Source organism: Argiope bruennichi, chromosome X2 (genome assembly GCF_947563725.1).
Source record: "Argiope bruennichi chromosome X2, qqArgBrue1.1, whole genome shotgun sequence".
In the NCBI taxonomy this organism is placed as follows: domain Eukaryota; kingdom Metazoa; phylum Arthropoda; class Arachnida; order Araneae; family Araneidae; genus Argiope; species Argiope bruennichi.
This window is the reverse complement of record NC_079163.1, coordinates 9,132,724-9,159,255: the sequence shown is the minus strand read 5'-3', so window position 1 is coordinate 9,159,255 and position 26,532 is coordinate 9,132,724. Positions and strand designations below refer to the sequence as shown.

Below are 26,532 nucleotides of genomic sequence, written 5' to 3'. Positions count from 1 at the left end.
ATGACAAAGAGAACCAAGTTTTGACATTTAACTCTAAAAATGATTGAATAAGCAATAAAGTTCTTTCTGTTTCAGAAAAGAAAAAAAAAGGCAAAATATTTTGTTTCTACTCCAATGCACCGCTTTCTTCTAGAAATGATTCCGCTTGTCAACAGTTCTTAGATTTTTCACTATTTGCATTTCCATTTTCGAAAGTGAGGATTTTGCAGTTATGAAAAAATAATTGAAATCGGAGGAACCTTCGAACGAATTACAAAATGAAGCGAAACGGAATTGGGCTGATATGCAAAAATGATTTCTATAATGGTATAAAAGTCTAGTTTGTTGATCAATTGATACTACCGTTGCTTTATTCGATAGAATCAGTAAAGTGGAAAGAACGGAGAAATGACTCTGACTTTCATTGACATGCAATTTCCTTCAGCATTATTGCTGCTAACGGCTGCTGATTGTTCCTGGATATTTGAAGTTAAGAATTCTCGCATTGTTCTTAATGCTCATACCTGGAGTTTTGAAATCGATTTCAGTTTGAACCAACTTGTTTAGATTTTGAAAAAAGAAAATCTTTTGATTGTTAAAGAAAGGAAAAATAATTAATTTAAACAAAATTCCAAGTGACTTTTCAGAGATCTCTGTAAAAGATGAAACTTATAACTTGAATCAAAATGAATATGCGATAAAACCTTTGTATCTTTCTTATACCTAAAGTGAAGCAAAATTATTTGATTCTTTTAGCTAAATTATTTGATTATTTTTAATTATTATTTAAATTATTTGATTTTTCAATTAGAAAAAATTAGAAAATAATTATATAATAATTTTAAAATACGTTAAATATCTTCAATAATTAGATTAAGTTTCAAGTCTGTTTCATAAAAATACTTTTAATGGAGAAATGTTTTAAAAAAATACTGCCGCAATTTATCCAGTTCTCACACAATTCTGAAAAAAGCTTACGGATTTTCTATAAAGCTTATCTTCTGCCTAACTTTTAATAGTTAATATCTATAATGTATTAAAATCAACATGATTTTTTAGAAATTCAGCTACTATTGAAAATTTATTACAAAAGACTAAAATGATGGGAAAAGAAAAAAATAATTGAAATAAATCTGTAAAGATTTTGGTGCAACAAAGAAATATTAATGTAAATAGATTTTGTTGGCATATGTAATTTTAAGGAAATAAATGCAAAAATTAGATAAAAGTCTTGAAATTTCAAATTAAAATCATTAATAAAGAAAAAGTAATATAAAATTTAAGTAAATCTAGTATAATTATTATTTGAATGCTTATCAGATTTTGAATTCCTCTTTCAAATTGTCTAGTGCCTATCCAAATAACTCACATGATGAGTATAAGTTTTATTAAAAATATAATAAATATTTATCTTTATATCGGAACTAAACAAATTCCATATATACATCTTCTAGTTTTCAAATTTATTCTAGTTTTCCCCTTTGCTCTGAATTTTAGATTGTGGACTTTGATCAAATTTTAGAGAGAATTTATTTTTCATGCTCCTCAAATATAAGCAAGACAAATATACAGCAAGGCAAATATACAGCAAATATGAGTTTCATTTTACCGTCGTGACTCGCTAAATCACAGGTATAAAAAAAGGTGCAATTTTCTTCTGATTCATGGCTTTAAAAATCCACGAGCTTAGCTCTACCACTAGGGAGGAAACGAAAGAGTCAGTCTTTGGGTCTTAGATTTAAAAGCGGTCTACGTTCTAAAAAGTGATACATGTAGGTGTCGGCAAACATCAATTGCGAAGACTGGAAATACCCAGAACTTGCTATTGCTTCTTTCTGTTACATCACAAATAAATTCTCTCTAAAATTTGATCAGAATCCACAATCTAAAAGGGCATTCGAAGTCTGAATTCTTATACTTGAAAGATCGACTGAAAAGAAAATAAACTTGGATATAAATAGATTTTCAAAGTGCAACTGTTTCTTGATTACATTTGCTACTAATGATGATCATCCGTTATCAAATAATTTTCATTTACAATTCAAAATGACGTTGTTGAGATTGAAAATCTGCCAAGAAGCTTGAACATAGAATGGGTAGCATCCTTACTAATATGGCTTCAGAACCTCAAACAAAATAATTCCTTCTTGCTAGTAACTGATACAGTGCGGTTACTAGCAAGTACCAATACTACATATACCAATTTATAGGGCAATAGATTAAATTCTTCCCATCTATTAATACTAGAAAAAGGTTTCATTAAAATATTTGAAAACAAACTTTTAGATCCTCTCTGCCGTCAGTTTAGTCCTGCTAATCGTTATGGCAAGTTTCATATATGTGATGATTAGTTTGCTTGGCTGGGTGGTTGGTTTGGCTCTTTATGCCATTACCCATTTTACACCTGGGTCTATTGCTGCTAAATCGATCAAAAAGTTATCAACTAAATCTAGATTTCCTCAATGATATGGCGAATTATCAAAAAGGTTTACCAAACCTTAATATGAAGCCTTTTGAGAATTCTATCATTTACTGATAGCGTGTACGACAACGTTTTAATGTCATTGATATTTTGTTATATTTATTCAATGGAGCTGAAAACAGCAGTAAAACTTGCTTATTGTGCCTGCGATGATGCTTACGATTGATTTCACATATTATTTAAAAACGTTTATTTTTTATAACAGAAATTTGCCAGCTAGTGTGTTTGCTTTTTCACGATACAGCGTTTTATCTATCAAGCATTTTATTTTTTGGGAAAGGATATCTATTTATAATAGGAAATGCTTATGATATTTTTTCTTTAGTAATTGATGTCATTCTCATACTCACTTTGACAGCAGAGTCTTATGATTTTCTAGTTTTAGTACAGGCGTTTTATGCTTAAAAAACCCATATTTATTATGTTGTTTATTATGTACAAATATTCTCCTTTATAAATGTGTTCTATTTATAGATGCTCTGTGGATGACATAAAATTTTATACTGACGAGCAAGAGCCACAGATGTTCTGCTACGACTTCTTTTGCAGACTAGGGGGACCGCTATGGCAAGATGGTAAAGTCTCTACTTCAAAGCCAGAGGTTCTAGGCTTGAAATCCGATACCACCAGAGACCCGCGGTGCAAATGGATCTAGTGTACACTAAAATGTGGACTAAATGTCTTTTCGTTGATTTTGGGGGAAGTTTAGAGAGAAGGGTACTAGATCAGTTATCATCCTCATCACTTGAACCGGCTCTAAATTATGAGATTGTTCCTGAAATTGCCTAAGATTTGCTTCAAAACAAGACAGCGTTGGAGTTAAGATAAGACAGCGAGTCTAATCTTAATAAAACTATTTTTAAACCTTTTGCTTGTTTACTGCTGTGTCTCTTACATTCAATGCCATCTTGCCTTTTAATCAATTGCAGTTTATTAGCTTATTAAAAAATTTTTAATGTAACTACTTGTTGAAAAATTTCACTCTTAAATATTGAAGATAGATCATGTAATGATTTAAAAATTCGTAGCATCATATTTATGTATGTTTTTAAAAATGTTTACTCCCTGTGTTAATTTTTTCAATATAACTCAATTCAAAATAAAAAATATTTTCGATATTATATTCATTTACTTTGCAGATTAAATAAAAAAAACTTACTTTTTAATAAAATGTCTGAATTCTTTAGCCTTGGAAATAATTAATGAATGTTCTGTTAAAATGAATGACTTTGAAGATATTAGGCATTGAAATATCCTTTTATTTTGCTTTGTATTCTTGCAAAGTGGATTCTGATTGAAAAGTTTGCGAAGTGAATCATATTCCTTCATTATTTATCGAAACTTCAATATTTACATCTTTCACTAAAGTTTGAGTTAAGTTATACTAACGTCCCGTTTCAAATCAACACTATGGCTATTATGAGGAGGACCTCGTAATCTTGAACCGCAGTCAGATGACGAGGATGGCACTTGAACTGCCACCCTTCTCTCCAAACATTCGCACCACGCCAGAGGACGGCTTTAACATACACCAGAACCCCTTACATGACGGTTCTTCTGTGGAATCAGGTCTCGAACCTGAAATCCTCCGGTTCCGAAGCCGAGACCTTAACACCATGCCACCGCGGCCCTCATCCTTCGCTTAAGTACTTGACGAAATAAAAGTTTTTGATGTGGCAAGCAAAGCCAAAAGGGAGAGAACATACTTAATTTTAGAAAAGAGAAAACATATTTTGTCCTCGAAAGACAGGAAAGATTTCTCACAAAAAGTTTGTATTTCCATTTCATATGAGCAGTAATTATATTTTTATACGAAACTCCTGAAATGAAGAGGATGCAATCAAAAATATTTAATGAATATTTAGTGAAAGTACATCCCTAACTTTTTCTTATATAGAATTTCTCTTTTTTATTATTTTGCTTATGTGTAATAAAATGCAGTACTACAATTTTTAACCTTTCTACGCTTCGAACCATTTTCATTTTCTAGTAATTTACGGTTTAGAAACAACAAAATTCAACTTTAGTGTTTAAGAATAAATGTTCTTAGATTTTTTTAAAGAATCCTTCTCGATTAAATTACTTTTTTTCGAGTGAGCGTTAAATCTATCTTGCCGTTTCACCATTGTTTCTTTTGGAATATTTTACTGTAGGTTTTTAGATTCAAAGAAAAACGTTGTAAAAGTAATCTTAAAATTTTAGGTACCAACATTGTTATTTTTAAAAAGCTATTAATAATAAAAGTATGCAAATCATATTAGATAATTGTTTCAATTTCCGAAAACAGCAAAAATGCCTTTTCAGTGATTTTAGTTAAATATTTTCTGATGCATTTCTATTTTTGACCGATGTAGCAAAGATTTCATTAAAAAATACCAGATATTAAATATTGAGAATAACCGGTAATTTAAATTCAAAATCACATGAGATGATAATGCTAATTTCTTATGACATAAATCTCTAGATATATCTATTCACTTTTGATTCTAGGACATAGAAATGCTTAGATATTTGCATTTTGTACAAGCATGATTTGGAATAGAATTTGTGCAGTAGGAGAATTCGTGTATCCATCTTTGTAAACGGATAATTTTTCAATTATGAAATTACTCCCAGATATTAATCCGATATTAATCTTTGTTTAAAAAAAAGGCAAAATCTTTAATAAAAATTAAGAAAAAGCGCTTATGTTGTACCCTGTATTGCAGTACATTTCTGACATCCAAAGAAGATTACCAAATAAATGTGAAAACTGAAGAAGAGACATAAAACTTTAAGATGCGCGGAAGATAATGCTTCTTTTTCATAAAATTTATATGCCAAATCCTTAATTTACAAATATTTTTGCATTTACTATTGTATTAGTTCGTTAATTTTGTATTATTATCAGTTTTATTTGCATTCTTACATCTCTTCTCATTTATTTCGTTTTAATTATCTCTAAAATTCGAATTTTGATACTGCCTTCTTAGTGAAATCTGCTTAAATTCGGAATTTTTCTTGTCGAATTCCTCTATCACCGTAATAAATTTTTCGGATCGAAGCATTCTGGATCTAATTGCTTTTCCGAGTGCAAAGTGCAATTACAGAAATCATGAAGTGAACTTCAGCCATCGATCAGCTGAGTGTGGCCACCTTAACTTACTTGATATTCGTTCTTGAACTCCTGCTCCATGAAGCTCAGCCTCCTGAGCTCCCAGGAGAGCTCGAACGCAGAGAGGATGGGGTCTTTGCTAGAGAGGGCAATGAGGGACGGCGATGCTAATGCTCGGTAGGAATTGATACGGGATCGAGAATGCCTAAGGCTGTCCTCGCAGCTGGACTTCACGCATTCCGCGCAACCGCATCGCACCTCGTGAGGTTGAGGGATACGGATGTCCAATGGTGCATCGCAGGTGTCCGTGGACATCCGGTCGAGCAGGATCTTGATAATTTCATAGTTGTCGCGGTGGGCAGCCAGGATCAGAGGAGTGATGTCGGGAGTGAAGGTGGCAATGTCGCGATCAATAGCTTCCCAGCTCTGTGGAAAGAAAAGATCATTAGCATTCCACATAGGTATTCTTGTTGTATAACAGAGAAGAAAGAAGAAAAGCAGATAGTGAGAGAACGAGTATGCACTATTAACGGACTTAAAAATTTTCTGATCTAGAATGAATTTTCCAGCGCATGCTCACATCTAATTGGAGAAAAAGAGTAATATTCATTCTGTTGCGTAGTAAGAAATGGAAAATAGAAATAAGCATTCTAGTTAGGAAAGTTATCATAGGGAAGTTTCCCCCCCCCCTTCGCATTTGGGAATAGAAGATAGAAGATTTTAGGAAATTTAACATAGGACTTTAAAAAATTTTCTGTTTACTAAAAGAAAAAACCTGAACCATTAAGGCACACTAAATTCTGTTTTGGTTATTCATAACACTGTGTTTATTTTCTTCGGTGCTGACTGAGTTGCTTTTAAAATTTCTTCCAGAAATATCATTGTAACGTGTGATATTTTGATTCTGTTCATTTTCCCTGTGATCCTCACCTGATGAATTCGTGATAATTCAAATTTAAAAGCGTAATTTGAATGACTAACCTGTTTTTCAAGAGAAATCTGGGCATACTATAAGCGTAAAGCTAATAGCAATCACGTTTCATGAAATAAAAAAAATGACCATGCCCTTAATGCTTTCTCCCATATCAAAGCAGAGTGATCACAAAGATATCATCGATTAGAGCGGTCTAGTATATATTTAGCCCCAAACTTTTTGTCTAATAAAATTCCAATAACATTGTACGATTGTTCTCTCAGTATCCGCTTCTGATAAGCTCTACAGAAAACGATAATTAAAAAAAAGCAGTGTAAAATACTCTGCAAAGAAAAAATATGCTAAACTGATAAAAAAAATACGCATAAAGCTTAAAAACAGAATTCGTAAAAAAAAATCTAAAATATTTTTTTAATCCTTTGGAGTTTGATGTCAGAAAGCAAAGCAATATTTAAAAAAAAATCAATCAGGAAAAGGTTAAATAAGAAGTGTGAGAAATTTGCAAAAATTCTAAAATGGATAGCTTAGTGCGACTAAGCAGCTCTATAAGAACATTACTCTGAAATTATAAGGAAGGAAGAAATAACGTTATTTAAAAAAGTGTGAATATACAAGTTAAGAAATATATGTCGCAAAACTAGGAATTATAAAAATCCTCTAGGAAATCATAATACGTAAAGTTACTAAAAGGAAATAAAGAATGTGTGATCAAAAGCAAAAATGCTTACAGGCCTGATACTGTAAATTAATTACACATATGTGCGATAAAAATGAAGTTTTAAAGGAATACATTTCAAGGCAAAATGAAAAAATAAGTATGTGTGAACCGAAACAATTTCCTGGAAAAATTTATCGTTAAAGCAAACTGATTATTCCTCTACAGTGATTTAATTAATAACTAATGAATTTCTCCTCATTTTTAAATCAAATAATTTTACAAAGGTATTATCTTTCTACTGGTTGCAAACTTTCAAAAATATAATATACTATTGATAGTAATTCTCTGTAATAATAAACTGCAGCTTTTTAAGTAATTGCACATTATGGATGGATTTTAATTTGCTAAATGGGTATTTTGAAAACTAATTAGCTAAAATGAAATCAAATGATGGTAGAATTTTTAGAAAAAAATATTTTATAAAATTTATAACATACAAATTGAGAAGGATTTTATTTCAGAGAAAACAGCAACCGTTATTTCTACTTAATTGAAATTTTATCATGGCATTTAAAGATAGCAGTAAACTAATAAAAATAATTTTTAAATGGTACATTTGTTAATGAAATATAAATATTTTATTTATATGAAAAGAAGTTTAGTTAACCCTTTAAAGGGTTTTTTTTTCTAGTCATATTATGTTAAAATATTTTTAGGCTTGAAATTAGAGTAAGAAAAGGGATTCATTTAGCTTATTAGATAAATTTAATTTGATTAATGAATTAATTTGGTTAATTAATAATTAAGTAACAAATCAAGACATATCATTTTGTCTGAGATAAAGAACTGAAGCATCTAAGTTTCTGACTTACTAAAAACATTTGTCAGAACTTATGCCAACCTACATAAATTCATACAAAGATTGATAAATTTGGTGGGAAGCATACTTCTCACAGCCCTAGAAAGGGTTAAGATGTTCTAAATGAAATGATTTTTAAAGCTTTAAAATATCTATTTATAGTAAAACAATAGGTGATGATTAATTTCATTTGTCTTCAAAAACTATTTATTTTATTTGTTAACCATTCATTGACTCATTGTTATTGTATCGTATAAAATTTTCTTATTCTTTGATCATGCATTCTATTCAAATTCTGACTTAATAATCAATATGAAAAATCCAATCCGTGAGTTCTAAAGATATTTAGGAATTGTGTATTTATCTGTCAATAATTTTCGAATGAAATAAGTACGCACAGGGATTAATCAGACAGATAGAGAATTTGAATTTTTGATGAGTTTCATCAATGAATGATTCTGAAATTATGTAGATGGGATACTCACGTGTGGTGTACCCTTAACATGATGGTGTTCCTCATGTTCAAGAAGTAATTCGACAGCTTCAACAAATTCTTCGTTTATTGCATGTAAAAGAGCATCTTTGGTTTCTACTTGACTATAAATAAGAAGCTGGACCATTTCTAAATTTTCGTTGTCTATTGCCATAAGCAGAGCAGAGCGACCCAAAGGGTCGGTACAATTTATATTTATTCCAGTTTCCTTAGCACTCTCTAGGTATCTGAAAATAAAAAAAAGTTCACACATTAATAAAAGTGACACAAAATGTTTTTGGCAATAAAAAAAATAAATAGATAAAACAGTGTTAGAAATATTGTCCATTATCAAAATTTCTGAAATTAGGCAAACATTCAATGAAACCATTTGCTGTAATTAGTTTTAAATGGAATCAAGGAACCAATACATATCTTAATCTAAAATTTTCTTTTAATTCCTGATCCATATCCTACATTTTATTTAATTATTTCTAACACGTGCTCTAAAAAATTGCTGACACCATAATTCTTACGCTTCAGGTGAAGGGATAAAGATCCTCCTTAATCCCCCCTCCCCGGTATTCCTTTCAACGATACCTAAGACACACTTTCTTGAATTGAGGCGTGCCAAAGAAATCCCTATAAGAATCTCTTAATAAAAACACGAAGGGGACTACTTTTCACATTTTCGCTCTTATATTCTGATGCGAAGAGGCGTGTTCCACCTTTGTCCCCATGCATAAATCATACCTTCCAGTGGAAAAATAAATTGAATTTAATTCCCAGTTTGTCTTCTTCTACGCACTTCTGAAGACATAAAATATATTTTATGAATCAGGTGAAAATTTTTTCTACTGATTTCAAAACTGATATTTATATTCAAGATAATAATTCCTTTTTTTAAATGTTATAAATTTCACCAGATGTTTTCCTATTTATGATATCTTCTTACAATAACATGATTTCTATATAATGTAAGGAAAACGGTGCAATAATTTATCAACAGCATGATGAAAATATCATCCTGTATTATTTCGCACCGTACAATGCCTGTAAAATTGTATAATATTGTACAGTGTCATACAATACTGTATAATATCATACATAATGGTGTGTTACCTGGGATAGAACGGGACTTTCAGCGGCGATATTGTAATTGTGCTGAACTGCATGATTGCATTCGGAACCTTTTCATTGGTTTTATCGGGTTATATGACGATTAATGTTCAAAACTAGACCCCTCCCCCTGATAAAATAGAGAAATAAAGTAAACTAACTGAAAACTAGTCCTCCTGAATAAACAACTTTTACTTAGATTTTACTTTTGCATACATTCTTGAAATTGATTGAATTATAAGGAATTAGGTAGTGAATTATTGGTTATTCACGGCTTTGCCAGTTTACAGGAAAATATTGACTAATAAAAAGTTAATTATTTAGAATTCAATCTTAATAATGACGTAAGTGAAATTCTGCTTTTTATAATTTTAATATCTACTCGAGTTATTTATTTTGAATCAAGAAACAAATATTTGGAGAATCCCTTTTGCGACACACAATAAAACAAAATAAGCATATTCAAATTTATTCCTCCCTATACGCGGAGAGAGATGTAGAAAAGCTTGCAATTCTGAACGTTCTTCTTTAAGAAATTCTTTCCCGAAAGACTTATTTAAAATTCTTTCCGCACCGAATGATTCGAACAGTGAAAATTGTGCAGTGCAAAAAGCTTTGACTCCGTTTTTCATGTAAAAGTTGGAGAGACTGGGATTTCGAGTGATATTTTTAAGTCTGGCGAGATATGGGATGACATTTTCGGAAATTCACACTTTCAGTCAAATTAGTTTTTTTTTTCATTCTTCTCTCGAATGTATGAAAGAATTTAATTTAATTTAAATTAAATTTTATTTTAATAAGTATAAAAGTACTCGAAAATCAGCTTGCAAGAGTTAGTCGTAGTTTAATAATGTAAATGAGAATTTATAAATGTTTGCCTTATTTCTATGGCTTAATGGATTAGCGCAAAAAATGCAACTTAACTATAAAATAACTTTTCCTTTTCATTTATTTTCATTCTTCTCTCAAATGTTTAAAAGGATTTAAATTAAAGTTTCTTTTAATAAATATAAAAGAACTCAAAATTCAGCTTTAAACCTAAGTCGTAATCTAATAATGTAAATGAGAATTTATAAGCGTCTGCCTTATTTCTGTGGCTTAATGGTTATACAAGAGAGGTAATAAATTAAATCATAAGTTAGGAGCATTTAATTTGTATTAGCTCAAAAAATAAAATTTAATTATAAAACAACTTTTACTTTTTGGATACATCTAAAGTTAAATTAGAGAATAGAATTAAATCAAATTTTATTAGGGGCTTACATGTATTTTGATCATTTTTTCACATTAAAAAGGCATTTATTGAGAAAAATTGGTACAATATTTATCAATAAAAATAATTTCCATCATTTTCTATAACATTTTCCCATTTTTGTCCAATAAATCTTGCAAATGATAGTCTTCTTTGTTTGTTTTTGGTCCTCCAGGTCGACCTTTGTCATTGAGATCGAAATCAACACTCTTAAATCATTTAAACCAAAACCTACAATTGACAGAGCAGCATCACCAAGTTTTTAAAAGTGTCTGATGGATTCCGGCAAAAGAGTTCTTCAAATCAAACAAAAAAAGCAATGAATGTTAAAAATGCAATTTGTAGCGTTCCATGATTTGGGTCTTTATACACTGAATAACTCAACAATACTAATTGGAAAACTTTCAAAATGATAACAATAAAGTAGTAGTAAATTGGTAAAACCTCAAACCATTGTCGTATCTATAGATACTTCGCATGTTTACCAATAGATGTCGCTGATTAAAATGCATGGAAGCATCTAATGTATGTAGACTGTAGACAGCAAGTAAAAACGAATTCCGCAAAAAAAAAAAAAAAAAATAATTAATTATTAAAGTCATCGACAGGAAAGATTTTGATGCTGTCGTAAAGAAAATGGGTAATAATGAATCCTTACAAAACTCATTATGCAAAATTTGACTAATTCTCGAATGATCAAAATACACGTACAAATATGCATACACTATGAAACTTTCAAAAAGTAATCTCTTATTAATTAACATTAGGAGCCCTATGTTCAAGCACAACATTTCAATGCGTTGACCTCGCCCGTGTATAAGATATTGTATTGGTAATTTCTGGATGAATTTTGGAAGATTTTTGGTTTTTCTATATAATTTGATTTTTGATTTTCCTATAAAATAGAAATTCCAAAACCTTTTCAGAAAAATAACAATGCTCTTTATGAAAAGTAAACATAATAATAAATATAACAGACAGTAAATCCAAAATGAGAAATATTTCATTTATCTTGCATAATGAATCAATCTTTCAGAACTCAAATGTATAAAAATTCAATAAATGTATTGAAGGAAGAATCTTTAATTTCAAGTCCTTCATTATCAAATGATAGTTAATATGAAAAACGCATTATGTAAACATGCATTTTCTCCAAAAAAAAAAAAAAGCTTATACTTTCATATTTAAATAAAAAAAGTATTTAGAAGCACAATAATATTAATATACTAAAAGTACAGTTTTCTAAATTTAATTACTTTCTACATCATTTTAATAAAGCCTAGCTGTAAATATCTTATTCACCAATTCAATATTAGAATATGCCCCATATATGAAAAAATTATTTTAATCAAGCGATTAATTGTTAATTACTTTCTAAAAATATTAAAATAGCATACTGTCACGGAAAATATACAAGAATATGAAGTTTCAGACTCAAGAGCATTAGAAAATTATGATTAAGAAAAAAAAAACATTTGTTACAAATATGAAACAAGTCAAGCCAAATATTAGCATATAAAATTAGGCATTCTTTTGATCAAGAACATTTACCAGAAATATCGATTTTTCTCTCCTCACAAGTATTTTAACGCCCCAACTAATCTTCTTAGTTTGAACATTAAACACTTCTAATGAAATCTGTGATTAATTGCAACTCACGGAGTTTGACTTTCTTGTAATTAGCTCTTATCTATCTGAATTTAAATCCTGCAAGAATTTTCTACCATTAAATTCCGAACACTATAATTTTATTTAGAAATCTAATTCAAATATTCTTTACAAATTAAATAAAAAAAAAACATTTTCTACTTTCGACCTCCAAAATGAAATAACAAGACAATACTTCGCTGTTTATTCTCTGATCGATTATCGCATGAAAAGAAATATTACGATCTTCTACTTTAGTTCCTATATTTTTCCAACGTTCTGTCGTTCCTGAAGAAGGCTGTCAACTTAATTCTCATAAAATTCGATCGTCGTCTATTATATTTTCAACTAATATCGCCCATTATCGACTTGTTTTTCATCTTGAAAACGCAAATTTAATCATTTTTTTTCTTTATATTTTGCACATAAAGTTGCATGAGTAGATAAAATATGAGCATATTTTATATAACTTGAAAGTTTCTTTGCATTTATAAAATTATTATAATAACAATCGTTTGCCCTATTGAGACTCCTGAACTCAGCTGCAAAAGGTATTTCTCAAAGACTGACTTACATATTATATATAATTTGATGCATACCGTCACCTTTATAATGAACTTTAAAAAGATTTACAACAAAATAAACTAATTACTATTTATATAAGTAATTTCGACTCCGATATGTCTTTTATTTAAAAATATTAAACCGAAATCGTGAATAATAATAATATATAAAGAAACCCCATAAAATATGGGGAAAAATATCGAATTGGTTTTAATCAGTATTACTTATATGAAGCAGACTGGCGATAAAGTACGTTATTTCATTTTTCACAATCTGGAATTAGAATGGCCTTAACCAAAAGGCTTCTGTATAGTATTACTTCTTCGTATGTGGAATTTCCGAGGATCATGTTTTTAAAATTATGGTAATTTTTGACGATTTTCAAATTAATAACAATCGTTTGCCCTATTGAGACTCCTGAACTCAGCTGCAAAAGGTATTTCTCAAAGACTGACTTACATATTATATATAATTTGATGCATACCGTCACCTTTATAATGAACTTTAAAAAGATTTACAACAAAATAAACTAATTACTATTTATATAAGTAATTTCGACTCCGATATGTCTTTTATTTAAAAATATTAAACCGAAATCGTGAATAATAATAATATATAAAGAAACCCCATAAAATATGGGGAAAAATATCGAATTGGTTTTAATCAGTATTACTTATATGAAGCAGACTGGCGATAAAGTACGTTATTTCATTTTTCACAATCTGGAATTAGAATGGCCTTAACCAAAAGGCTTCTGTATAGTATTACTTCTTCGTATGTGGAATTTCCGAGGATCATGTTTTTAAAATTATGGTAATTTTTGACGATTTTCAAATTGTTTGTTTCTGTTTGTATCAAATACTATAGTTTTCAGAAAAAAGGGTTGTAAATGGCATGAAAAGATTAAATTTTTGAAATAATAACATTGGCAGTCCTCGCATTCGGTTTTCCATCAAAGTACAACCAATTCAAAGAAGATTTTACGCAATAACTGTAACTATTATTTATTTGGGATCTCATGATGTGTGACTGGCTTTTTTTTCAATAATTCTATTTCCTTCCAGTGGGCTAATTTTCGACGTTTTTGTCATTAAGTATTTTATTTCTCTGATCTCTTGTACTGTTTCATTTTCCTTTAACAATTCTTACACATTTTATATAGTGCTTTCTCCATATTATCTTGTGAAAACGATAGCTAGAATACTTTTATTTGCCATAAAAGTATTCTAGCTTTTGAAGTGATATTTGAAGTGAAAGTGAAAATTTCCGTTAGCTTCGTAGATTTCTTTCAGCTGAAAGGAGATGGAAATAGAGATAATCTGAAATTTCCATTCTTTTTACAGTTAAAGAATGAAAGATAATTCAAACTAGGCAAATAATCTTTTCTCAAAACGCTGTTTTCAGTATCTCCAATTGCTTAGAAATTATCGGAAAGTTGGTAATAGAATCGTAGCTATTGCTTCCTTACATTTTCCTGATAAACTATGATGGATCTATATTTTCCTTATTAATAAAGACATAACTCATAAGCCAAAAATATTGCTAAACTAGCAGCAAAAATATCAAAAGGTACCTTACTATATAAATTCTATGTTTGTGAAATTTTTTTGACAGGATCAATCAGCTTTAACTGAATGACTTATCTCTAACTTTTAAAAAACTAATTTAGATATTAAACCACTTATAATTAAAATATTCCACAATTGCATATATCAAATTATAGATTGAAATATGCATAAAATTCTTAAATAATTTAATTCATCATTATTTCAATCTTCAGAAAAATGAAAAGTTTACTTTATATTTCCAAAATATATTTATGTATACACTTTTACAATGATTTATCAGATTGGAATTGAAATCTCTTCATGTAGACCATATGATAAAGGGTCAAATAGCTATGGTACACACAAATTACCTACTTTCTCACAATTTGAGAAAAGCTTCTAATATCAGGTATCCTTAGTTTCCTTTAAATAAGTAATGCGAACTTAACCTGATTAAAGGAACGACACTTAATGTCAAAGGTACAATACGACAAATTTTCACATTCAAACTTCTCTGACTCCTTTTGGCTTTTGAATAGAAAGGTCAGAGTTTGCCAAAATAAGATTATTAACAACTCTCACTCGAAAGACGAGCCACGCACGTCGAAATGCTTTTGTTCTAAAATCGCCAAAGATGTGTTATAAATCGGCAAGCAATTATCACAGAAGTGAAAAACGATGTTCGCGCGTGATTGTTTGCCGGAGCACAATCTTAGGCCGAAAATTAATTCAATTAAAAGATATAAACCTTTTTCTGATTTCTATATGGTATCGCATACTTTTTGTGGCCTCGCTGCGAGTTACAGTGAGCTGATACTAAAATAATTTCTTAATAGTATCAAGAAATATTATGAATCAAAAATTAGGTTTTGCAATACTTATTTTTCAGTGGTGAAAGCAAATAAATATTTTTATTCAGCGCAGTAAGCATTTATTTCGAACAACAGATTGAAGTGGTCAGAAGAATAACACTCTCCTCTCTAAATACACTCATGTCCATAAAATAAGGATAATGCAAGTTCAGGAAAAGAAAGATCCAGAAGCAAAACAAATGCGACTTATTTGTAATACCTGTTTCTTAAACAAGCGGTAAAGAGCAAAAAAAAAAAAAAAAATGTTATATATTTGATATCATTAATAAAATTTGCGATTTTTTGCTCCCTGCAACAAATTACATCATACATGGTTGGTATGATGGTTAATACATAGTATGTCTCCCAGGCGATGCAATACAGTCCATATAACACCTAGGCATGCTGAGTATCAAATTATCGATCTGATCTTGGGGAACATTACACCACTCATCAAGCAATGCTCTCCGAAGTTCCGGTACCCATGTAGGAGATTGTTGACGGGCTGCAACTCATCGGGTCAAGCATGTTCTACACATGCTCTACTGGATTCAAGTTCGGTTAGAATGCTGGCCAGTCCATACGGGTGCTATCCTCCGATCGAAGACATTCGCTTACGATGTTTGCATGGTGTGGACAGGCGTTGTCATCCATAAACACGAATTCTACGCCCATGTTGTTCCAGAATGACGTCCCGACAGATTTGGCCTGTTATGGTTCCAATTTGAACATGCAGGCCAGTTCTGGAACCCAGAATAATTCCTCCTCAAACGAGCAATCCTGCACCACTGTAATGGTATCGTTCAATGATGTTCTCTTGGTGATAACGGGTACTTGGCACTCTCCATATGAAAGTCCGGCGATAATCAGACTGCAAGCTAAACCTGGACTGGTCGGAAAACATCACACAAGCCCACTGTTGCGGTGTCCGCAATGCATGCCATCTACTAAAGGCTAACCTCAGGAGACAGTGAGTTGCAGTAAGTGGAACTAATCTCACAGGCCTATGAGCATATAGAACAATCTGTCCTGAGCGTCTGTACACGGTCTGGCTTGAAACAGTCGTACCAGTGGCTGAAGAGAGCTGACGAGACAGGTCTGATTCTGTGCTCCGTCTGTTTCTTTTGGCAGTAACTGCCAAATACCGGTCCTCATTAGGCGTTGTAACTCGGGAGTGACCTGTGCTGTAACGTGTACTCACATTATCATCGTCTTGGAATAGTTGCCAAAGCCTGGAGATGACACGCTGGGCGATTCCAAGTTTCTCGGATACTTCTACCTGGGTAGGCCCACTATCCAGATGGCCGATAATTCTACCAAGCAAAAAATCATCCAAATGCGTCCTTTGTGTCATAACTATGCGGTTATTGCACTGAAAGGCTTATAAAGCGCTTACGAACAATTTTACTTCTTTGCCTGTATTCCTTATACATGACTCTCTTACACTCTCGTCATTGTGACGTACTATCGGTATCATCGGGTAGCTTCCTGGAATTTGCATATGATTTTTCAAGATGTGTGTAGTCCTTTTACGGGTGATATATGTATTTTAGAGTTCGGTTTCAGCGTTACTCTGAATTATCCTTACTTTATGGACATGAGTGTATATTCTCATCATTTTACTATGAATTTTTTAAAGAATGATTTATTTCAGGAATTATAACTTTTCGGTTAATATCTGGTTCATTTGTTAAATTTAGTCAGAAAAACATATGAATGATTTTGGTGTCATGCAGCTACATTTTTTTAATTAAATGTCAAAAGATGTAATGCACAATCAGCTCCACTAGTATCAATAAATATAACGATGCGTAACATCCTGGAGATACGGGCTTCATTGCATAGCATGCTTAACATCACAGTCCTTCAATATTCAGATTAATTTTACAAAAAAGTTTTTCACAGAGCCAAGATCACACTAATAGAGGTAGTCATTCAATTTCCCCCCAGATCTGAGAGAAATTACCCTCATGGCACTAAAGAAAACCAGGACATCTAGTACTGTTTTTTAATTAAAACAATTTTCAATAATTCAGAAGAGAACTGATGATACAAACAGAATGATAAAGCAGGAATAGCGAACGGAAACTTAATTAAATGCGGAATGTAGCGTAAAAACAAATAGTGGACCAGCAAGAGTTTTGATCCATACTAAGCAGATACTAAAAATAAAGAAAATAATTTTCTTTGATTTTTCCCTCTGTTTTATCTTTAAGGCATTAAAGTACATTAACTTTTCATCTAGAAGTCAACTCTGCTTCATCATCCATTTTCTTCAAACTGCATGCACATATAATTACCATTAGACGCAACTTAAGAACATTTTAAAGAATTTTTGTAGGCTGAACATTTTAAAAATTACTTATTCATTCCTCTATTTTCCTCTACTTTTAACTGATGAAAATATTTCTACTAATAGCAACAATTTTGAATCCTCGGTTTTAATTTTTTGATATTTTTATTTGTACTAAAAATAAATAATTCGTTAAAAAAAACACTCTCTAGTTGTGTTTAATTTCATATTAATATGAAGATAAAATTATTTCAGTTTAATTTAAATTGCATTTGAACAGATATAATTCTTTCTATGGTTGCTAATTATCAAAGACTAAGACTATTTTCCTCATTGCTTACATCTCTTAATGAATTTAAAATCATACCATTCGATAATTATTTGAAAAATTATACTTAAAATAATTGTTGTTACCAATACATTCTTTCATGTTGTAAAACATTTTAAATAGCCTACAACTGCATATGATACATTTTTAAAAATATTTTTATTTTTATTTTCTGAAATATTTATATCTGAATATCTGAATATAAAAATATCTGAAATATAACCACAATGAATCGTTATACAGTACTTTTTGCTGTCCATTAATTAATCTAATATATAAAAATGAACTTTTTTCCCCGTATTTTATGCGCTGTTGTACCGTTTATCCGATTGCAATAAAACTTTGCCAATTTATTGCTTGCACTTGCGCGAAGGTCATAGACATAGCAAAATTATTATATCTAATATATAAAAACGAATTTTTTTCGTTCATATTTTATGCGCTGCCGTACTGTTCATACGATTTCTATAAATATTTGCCAACTTTTTGCTTGCACTTGCAAGAAGGCTATTGGCAATATATATATATATATATATATATATATATATATATATATATATATATATATATATATATATATATATATATATATATATATATATATATATATATATATACAGAGAGAGAGAGAGAGAGAATTAGTAATAAAAATCAAGTTAATAGAAAAATAGAATTAATATTAAACCAAATAAAATAAGAATCTACTATGGATAGCTTTGTGTCTGGAGCATTCACGGACAAAAAGTTACTGGCCTAATTGTTAAGTTATAAAAATTTAAAAAATATATCAAATTTGTGGAAACAAAAAGTGCAAGACCTGTCCATTAGCAGATAAATAACAAATCAATAATGAAATTTCAAACTTACAAATATTCTGCAAAAACAAAAACCTGATTTATCTTATAAATTGTTTAGTAAGTAATTTAAATTATATTGGCCAAACTAGCACCGAACTCAATTTAAGAATTAATAACCATAGATCTGATATTAAAAACTTTACAAAAAATAATACTACTGACTTTGAACTAGAACACTTTCAAAACCATAACTTTAATAATATTAATATCTACAATCTAGAAGACAATGTTAATAACTTAAACAAAGATTAGACCTAGAAAATATTTATAAATGTAACCTAAAAACTTTATTTCCTTATGGACTTAATAGTAAATTAAATGGAGAAGGTTGCGGAGATTTAAACAATAACTGCATTTATTACAATTTTACTATATTTAAAGTTTTTCTAAATAAAGAAAACTATAATAAAAAATTTAAAAGAGGTAAAGAAAAAGGTGGCAATTTTCAAATTATATTTGAGGAATTTCAGAATTATTGTAATCTGGAACACAATAGTGAAAACATTCACAAAATTACGAAATTTATTTTTGGTCTTAGAAATAATAAAATTAAATGGTTAATAAATAAGAAATTCGGGGATTTAAAGTTTAAAAATTCGTACACTAAATTTATATTTCTTGATCTAATTAAATGTAAGCTTAATATTGGGAAAACGATTTACTATTTAATAATATAAATAATGTAAACAAAGAATTTTGTGTGATAAAATTTTTGGATATTAACTTCTAAAAACTAAAATTACCTAAAATTGGACATAATAATAATATATTTTTTCCTTTAACGGATAAAGTAACAACTGTTTCGATAGCTTTTAGTTATACATCAACTTTAAGGAAACAAATTTGTAATTATAATTACTATAGCAAAAATTTAGATAAAATAAATAAAACAGATTGTAACTGTAACAAAGAAAGCTATAAAGATTTTATAGATGTGGATAAAGGTCATATTATTACATTTAATTTAAAAATTATTGAATCCAGCTCTTTAAAAGAATTAATGGAAAGAGTAACTAAATTTAGATTAAGAGAATCATAATAATAAACCATGATAAAATCTTAATTTCTATTGGAAAAGATTTGGATATTTTTATTGCTAAATTATCTACAAAATACCATTCACCTGCGGAAGGTTTCAGGGAATGGAAAGTGAGAATTTTAGAGAAAATTAAATAAAAAATTAATACAGATATTGACAGATCTAAAGAACGCGGGATTTATTTTGGAAAAGCATTAAAAAAATGTAAAAGAAAAATTTGTTATTACAGTAATAGATAAATCAGTAAATAATTTCTGTTTAATTTGTAAATATTATTATAAAGAACTATTAATTAATGAATATAACTCTAATGCAACTTATATTTTAAAGAACACGGGGAAAAAGGAATTAGATAAAAGAATGCTGGCTTTAGCAAAAAAACAAAAATTAAGACTTGCTCTCTAAACTATCCTTATTTGTTCCCAACAGATAAATTTCATAAAAAAACCCCATTAAAATTCAGATTCGTGACTTGTAGCATTGGCAGTTATAATTACTAGACGGGAAAACATTTCTTTAAATACTTAAAAATTATCCTGAACAAAATCAAAGATGAAGATAAGTTTATAATTAATAGTAACAAAGAAGTTCTTAAAGATAACAACATTAATAAACTTAATACTTAGGATTTCGAAAATTTATCCATCAATCTGCCTCATGAAAAATTTATAAATGTCTGTACTTTTATATATGACGAATATTTTAATGAAGGTGTTATTACTAAAAATAACTGGCTGGAATTATGTAATTTTAATATTACAGAAAATTACGTTTTTAATGGAATTAATTTTTATAAACAAGTAAGGGGCATTCCAATGGGAACAGCTTTCTCAAGTAGTTTAGCTAATATTTTCCTACATTAGTATGAGAAAAAAATAATTAAATATAATTTAATAAACGGTTTTAGGTATATTGATGGCTTACTTTTGATAAACATAGATAATACTGATACTGTGACTAATTTCTATCCAAAAGATTTAATTCTAACAGAAACAGATAAAAATCAACTTGAGGCTACCTTTCTGGATTTAAAAATCGAAATTGCTAATGATAAAACAATAGTTGGTATCTATGATAAAAGGGATGAATTCAATTTTAAAATAACGAAACTTTGTAATTATTATTCTAAACTTTAAAATTTTCAAAAAATTAGTTTTCTCACAATTTAACAGGATTAAAAGAGTTTGTAATAACAAAATTTCCTATATTGAAGCAACAAATAATATCATTAAAAATTTATCTAATAATGAATTTCCCAGAAACTACTGCAATATTAATATTTTAATAAATAAAGAGATGATTTGGGATTAATAATTTGCCTAAAATAAAAATAGACTTTCCGTGACATATTAACTAACTCAATAGATGGCACTGAGACCCTCCAATTATTTTTACCTTGAATGGTGTTAGCAGAAACAGTTTAGGGTGGGAAACAAGAATGAACAAGAAGGGACACCTTTTATAAAAAAATTTTTTTTTCCCTGCTGCTGATATGTTTTTTCCTTTTTGTTTTGATAATTGGTTTTGAGAGTTATTATATAGGTTATTTTATGTTATTGTATTTTTGCTTATTGGTGGTCGTATTCTTTTAATTTATTGTTTTGTCTCTTTTCTGTAAAAATCGTGTATCTCTTAGGCCTTAATTTCAGGGGATTTTCGGGTCACGAGGGGTCAATACTGTTGGATAAAAGTCTGGATTTCTCACAGAAAAAATCCCTTACACTTAAGAAAGTTTTCAGGCAGGATTCTTATTTTATTTGGTTTAATTTTGATTCTATTTTTCTATTAGCTTGTTTCTTTTATTACTAATTGTCTAGATTCATCTGTGTTTTAGTAGTAGCTGCATTTGCGCTCTCTAAATACAATGCTGCTTTTTCTTTCTTTTTTTTTTACTTTTTTTTTTTAGTTTCCGAAATAATTTTTAGTTCCGATTCCGAAATAATTTGGTTTTGTTTCCGAAATAATTTTAATTTTAGATTGTTTCTATAACAGGTTTTAATTTCATAATGATTATAATTTTGGTTATATATATATATATATATATATATATATATATTGTCTACCGAAAGCACTTGAATAACAAAGTAAAAATAAATAGAATAAATATTATTTATACTTCTCCTTAATAGATCATCAATTTCATCATTCAACAAGAGAATAAATCTAATTCTTTTTATCATTCCCAATTAAACAAGATAGCTATTTCAAATGATATTTCCAAAATTATTTCTTTTGCGGCAGTAACGTGCCAGGTATTAGCTAGTTTTCAATATTATTTTGGGAAATTATTATAAAAACCTAAGGCACTATCTTTTTTAAAAATTACATATTCAAATTAAAGAGAATTATAAAATTCTAGTAATAAATCATTGAAAAATGAGCCAAATATAAAAACAATATTAGAAACTTGCTACATCTTTGAAATTATATTTTTATGCATAATTCCGTTAAATCACTGAAATTCCTTAAATACGTAGTTTTGTTTATATAGGAAAATGAGACTAAAAATAATCCTATTATAGCCATCTGCTTTTCTTCAGGAGCTCTAGGCAATCGTTTAAAAGCTCTTTTTTTAGAGTCAAATGTAAACGCAGCCCATATTTGGCTACCCCAATTCAACAATTCTAATTCCAACGGAGATGAGCTATCTATGTAGACTTAGAAAACTCTAAATTTTCATCAAATAACTTTCCTTTGATTGGGAAGTTTAAAGAGGGAGTGCTTTTTTTTTTAGCTGAATCTGGTTTTAAGTTAAGCAGTTCATCCACTTTAATCCTTATATAACTTTAAAATATGAAGTTAACGATTGTAAAAACCCTAAGAAAGTGACTGTAAAACCTCTGCCAACGGCTTCGATTTTAAAAATTTTCATTTACTAGTTTTAATAGAAGTAAGAAATGAAGATTTTATTCAAAACAAAGTATTTGTCAGCGAATTTATTCCGCGCATTATTTTTATCGGTTGAACTTCTCCGAGAAAGGGCAAAGATTATTTCATTGATTAGTAAAGATGTTGTTAAGCAAGCGCATTTTCTGTCGCTTCGTCAAAGCCAAAGCGTGATGTACGGTTAACTGCCAAAATCACGAAATGTCACGTGAGCTGGTTAATTGAGAATGGAATAATTTTCGATTTCCCGCAGGTCTTATATGTTTTAAGCTCAAATCACTTTCAGAGTGATCGCGCGCTTCTCTTTAAGTAATTTAATTGTAATCATCGTTGCTCTTATACGTTTTTGCGAAAACCTTTAATGATGAAGGGATCATATACAAAATAAGGATTTATAAGTATTTTAGGAAATCCACCTCCGCTATCAATTTTGATACAAGATTTGATCCTTTTTTTTCTCTGGTCTGGCTTTATTCGACTTTATGAACCAGATTTAGAGGGTCAACTATTTAATATACTGAAATTCTCCATATTACAGAATGCTACTATAGAATAGTTAAGGTCCCACATGTTTATTCACATAATCATACTAGGTATTTCGCATAATAAAAATAAGGAAATGGAATATAATTTATGGGGGTGATTATGAAATAGTTTCATAAAAATCTTGTGAAAAAGACTGCAGACAAAACAATATTTTGATGGATTGGAAATCAGATGTAACCATGAATTTCAATTTTTGAAATTTCTCTGAATATGCAACTGAAGTGATTAGGTTGTGATTTTTCTCTTGACGTGGAATTTTCAAATATTTAAATTTTAAAGCAAAATACTAGAAATTAATAACAAGAAGCAGAGATGTTATACTTCCACATAATTTCGTTTAATAGTTCACTTTTAACAGGACAGTTTGTTACGAATTGATAATTCTTTCAATAAATTTAACCATCTCCATACAGCTTTCTGGATTTCATAGTCATTTTAAAAGTCCGATGTTGCATTATAGAAGGGTAAGGCCAAAACCTTCTTAAATATTCCAAGATGATCAGTGCTAACATTTTTTTTGAAATAAGAATATAAGAAATTGTTAAAAGTAGAGCTATAGCCTTTACCTTAGACCATTAACGTTAAATCTTTTTTCATTTATTATTTATTAAATTCCTCGAAAGTAGAAACGATAATTCTAGGGGTTTTTTAAAGACATTTCTGGTTCAGTCGATTTGTTTAGAGAGATCAACGTAGATTTTTTCAAACATTAAAAGGATTATTTAATTATAGAATTTATAATTTTGGACTATGAACATATGAAAAATACAACACTATCCAATACTGCCAACGTAATAACGTTTGACATTCAGTACCATATTTAATATACACCTGGTCCACACGCAAACGTTTGATGGAATCAGTTCATTTGTAGAAAAATAAATAATTTTTCCACAGAAAGTGAGAATACCTTATCAGTGATACATGTTTTGAAAATGATCAATAATTTCTTCCGTTTTTAGCATGATGTTTAAAAAAAGAGCAGATTTTTAAAAGCTTTTAGATTATAAAGCACTTTATTCAAGACAGAATCATTTAATAAACTTTAATTTTATTTAAGTACGATGGATGGTCTTGACTTATTCGCTGATCCCTTTAAATTCGGAAATTTTAAAAGCGTTATGGATTAAATTGCGAGGGATTTTAAATAATTCGAAAAGAGATACGATACTTCCAAATGCAATTATTAAAATCAAACTGATTGAAGCGTACTTAATTGCTTAGTCTCACCTCCGTCATTTCAGATATTATTGCATTCTGTGTGTGATTAAAATGTTTAGAGATAAATGGTTTCTCAGTTCTCTTACAGTCTTTATTATTCTCTTCTCAAGCATTTTGTACATGGAACGTACTAAAATATTATTCTGTGGAATGTTGAAGCAATAATCCTATTATTAGGAAACAATTTGTTTCATAAATTATAAAATCCATTTCTGTGACATTCAAAGACAGGACCGAAAGACGTTTAGGTAAAAGCTCTAGGTAATGCGTCTATTATTCGTAATGGTATTTGACATCAGAATGAAACCATCAGGAGTGTACATCTCTAGTCTTTCAATGCTTCAACATGGTGCGTTCCATGCTGCTTATTATAGCCATCATTTCTTTTGAACCTCTCCAATATGGCCTGATTCAAAACTTTTCACATTTTCGATTTTAGTGTTAAATCTACAAGGCAAATTTAATTTTTCGCCGTGCTTGTTGAGTTTTTGAATTATCGCGTGTTTGCATACATACGGGCAAACAAATTAAGATACATAATTAAGATACAATTAGGTCCAATTTAGATACAATTAGGACAATTTAGTCCAAAATGTGATGCACACTTGGAAATAACATAATTTTCCAAGTTTCATTCATTAAGCTAATCATTTTTGTGAGTTGTGTACAAATGCACATTGGGGTTCGGGAAGGAGGCAGATAGAAAAATTCTTCTGCAGAGATTAATGCCAAAATTTGAAAGAAATCTGTAATAGCTATATTAAGGCATCTTATTAAATTTCATATGTCTAACCTATTTTGTTGTCGTGTTAGCACTGAAACAAAATTCTCAAAAATAGCTTATTCGGAATCAGAGAAATTCGAGGTTTAATAGTTTGACAATAAAATTCCTTCTCTTTTTATACAAGGATGTAAAAATTAGTTTCTTCTTATCATAAAACAAATTAATCAAAAATTAGAGAGCAAGACATTAAAACAAATGACGCAAACTTACAAGCAAGTGTCCAAAAACGTGTTACAAAATATATTTTTATCCTTAGAAACTGAAGTTTTTTTGAGAAAGAATTCGTAAGCAAAGTGTTTCAAATTTAGTTTTAAAGGTAATTTAGTTTTAATTTCAAATCGAATTCATTTGCCACTCAATAAAGCAAAAAAAGTAGAGAATACTACTTACAATAAAGCCAAAAAAGTAGAAAAATTTGAAATCGAATTCATTTGCAATCAATAAATAAAATGTAAACCCATTTTGAACTAAAACTCTCCTTTCGTTTGGGTTTGCATACCGTTAGTTTTTTTTTCAGCAAGCAAAGTCTTTTTTTTAAGCAGAGGAGGAAAGAATATTCGAATTCACGCTTTCGAGTGAAAATTGTCTTTCCCTCGTTATTCAAATTTTTAACATTGAAAGGGAAATTGCTTCTTTTTTTTAAATAAGGCCTCGTGCTCTTTTACACACAGAGTCTGTTCATGACATCTTTCTTTATTTGTTCAATTTTGAAATGAAGGTTTCAGTAGATTTATTTCAAATAACATGATACTCATTATCAAGCTCATTTGAAAAAGGAACCGTATTGTAAATATTTTAATAAATTGTAATTTCTTTGAAGAGATTAAAAAAAGGTTTTTTTTTTAATAAAATTCAAAATTCTAGACTAGAATTATTGATTTCGTTGTGAATAGCAGCGAGATTGCGACAAATTACAAACACATTATTGCGCATGTTGCATTTTCAGGAAGGAGAATTCCCTATGTTCGATAGGATCCAAAATTTACTATACCTGAAGGATTTTGATATCAGAAACTCATCCCAAATTTCTGCCGTTGATCTTTTGAACTATAGCATTCACATTTCCACAGGAGCATTCCAGACAGTAAACTTTATAACATATTTGGTGCAAAATTCGATA

At 29.5% G+C, this 26,532-nt stretch overlaps 1 protein-coding gene across 1 annotated transcript in view; it reads right to left on the bottom strand.

The window, feature by feature from the left end:
• LOC129960227 (transient receptor potential-gamma protein-like) overlaps positions 1-26,532 on the bottom strand; it is a 333,943-nt gene that overhangs the window by 84,743 nt on the left and 222,668 nt on the right. Inside the window, exons 4-5 of the mRNA XM_056073478.1 lie at positions 8,492-8,726; positions 5,607-5,981 (exon numbers count right to left, since the gene is read on the bottom strand). Of these exons, the coding sequence (XP_055929453.1) occupies positions 5,607-5,981; positions 8,492-8,726 (610 nt within the window). The remainder of the gene's footprint in view (positions 1-5,606; positions 5,982-8,491; positions 8,727-26,532) is intronic.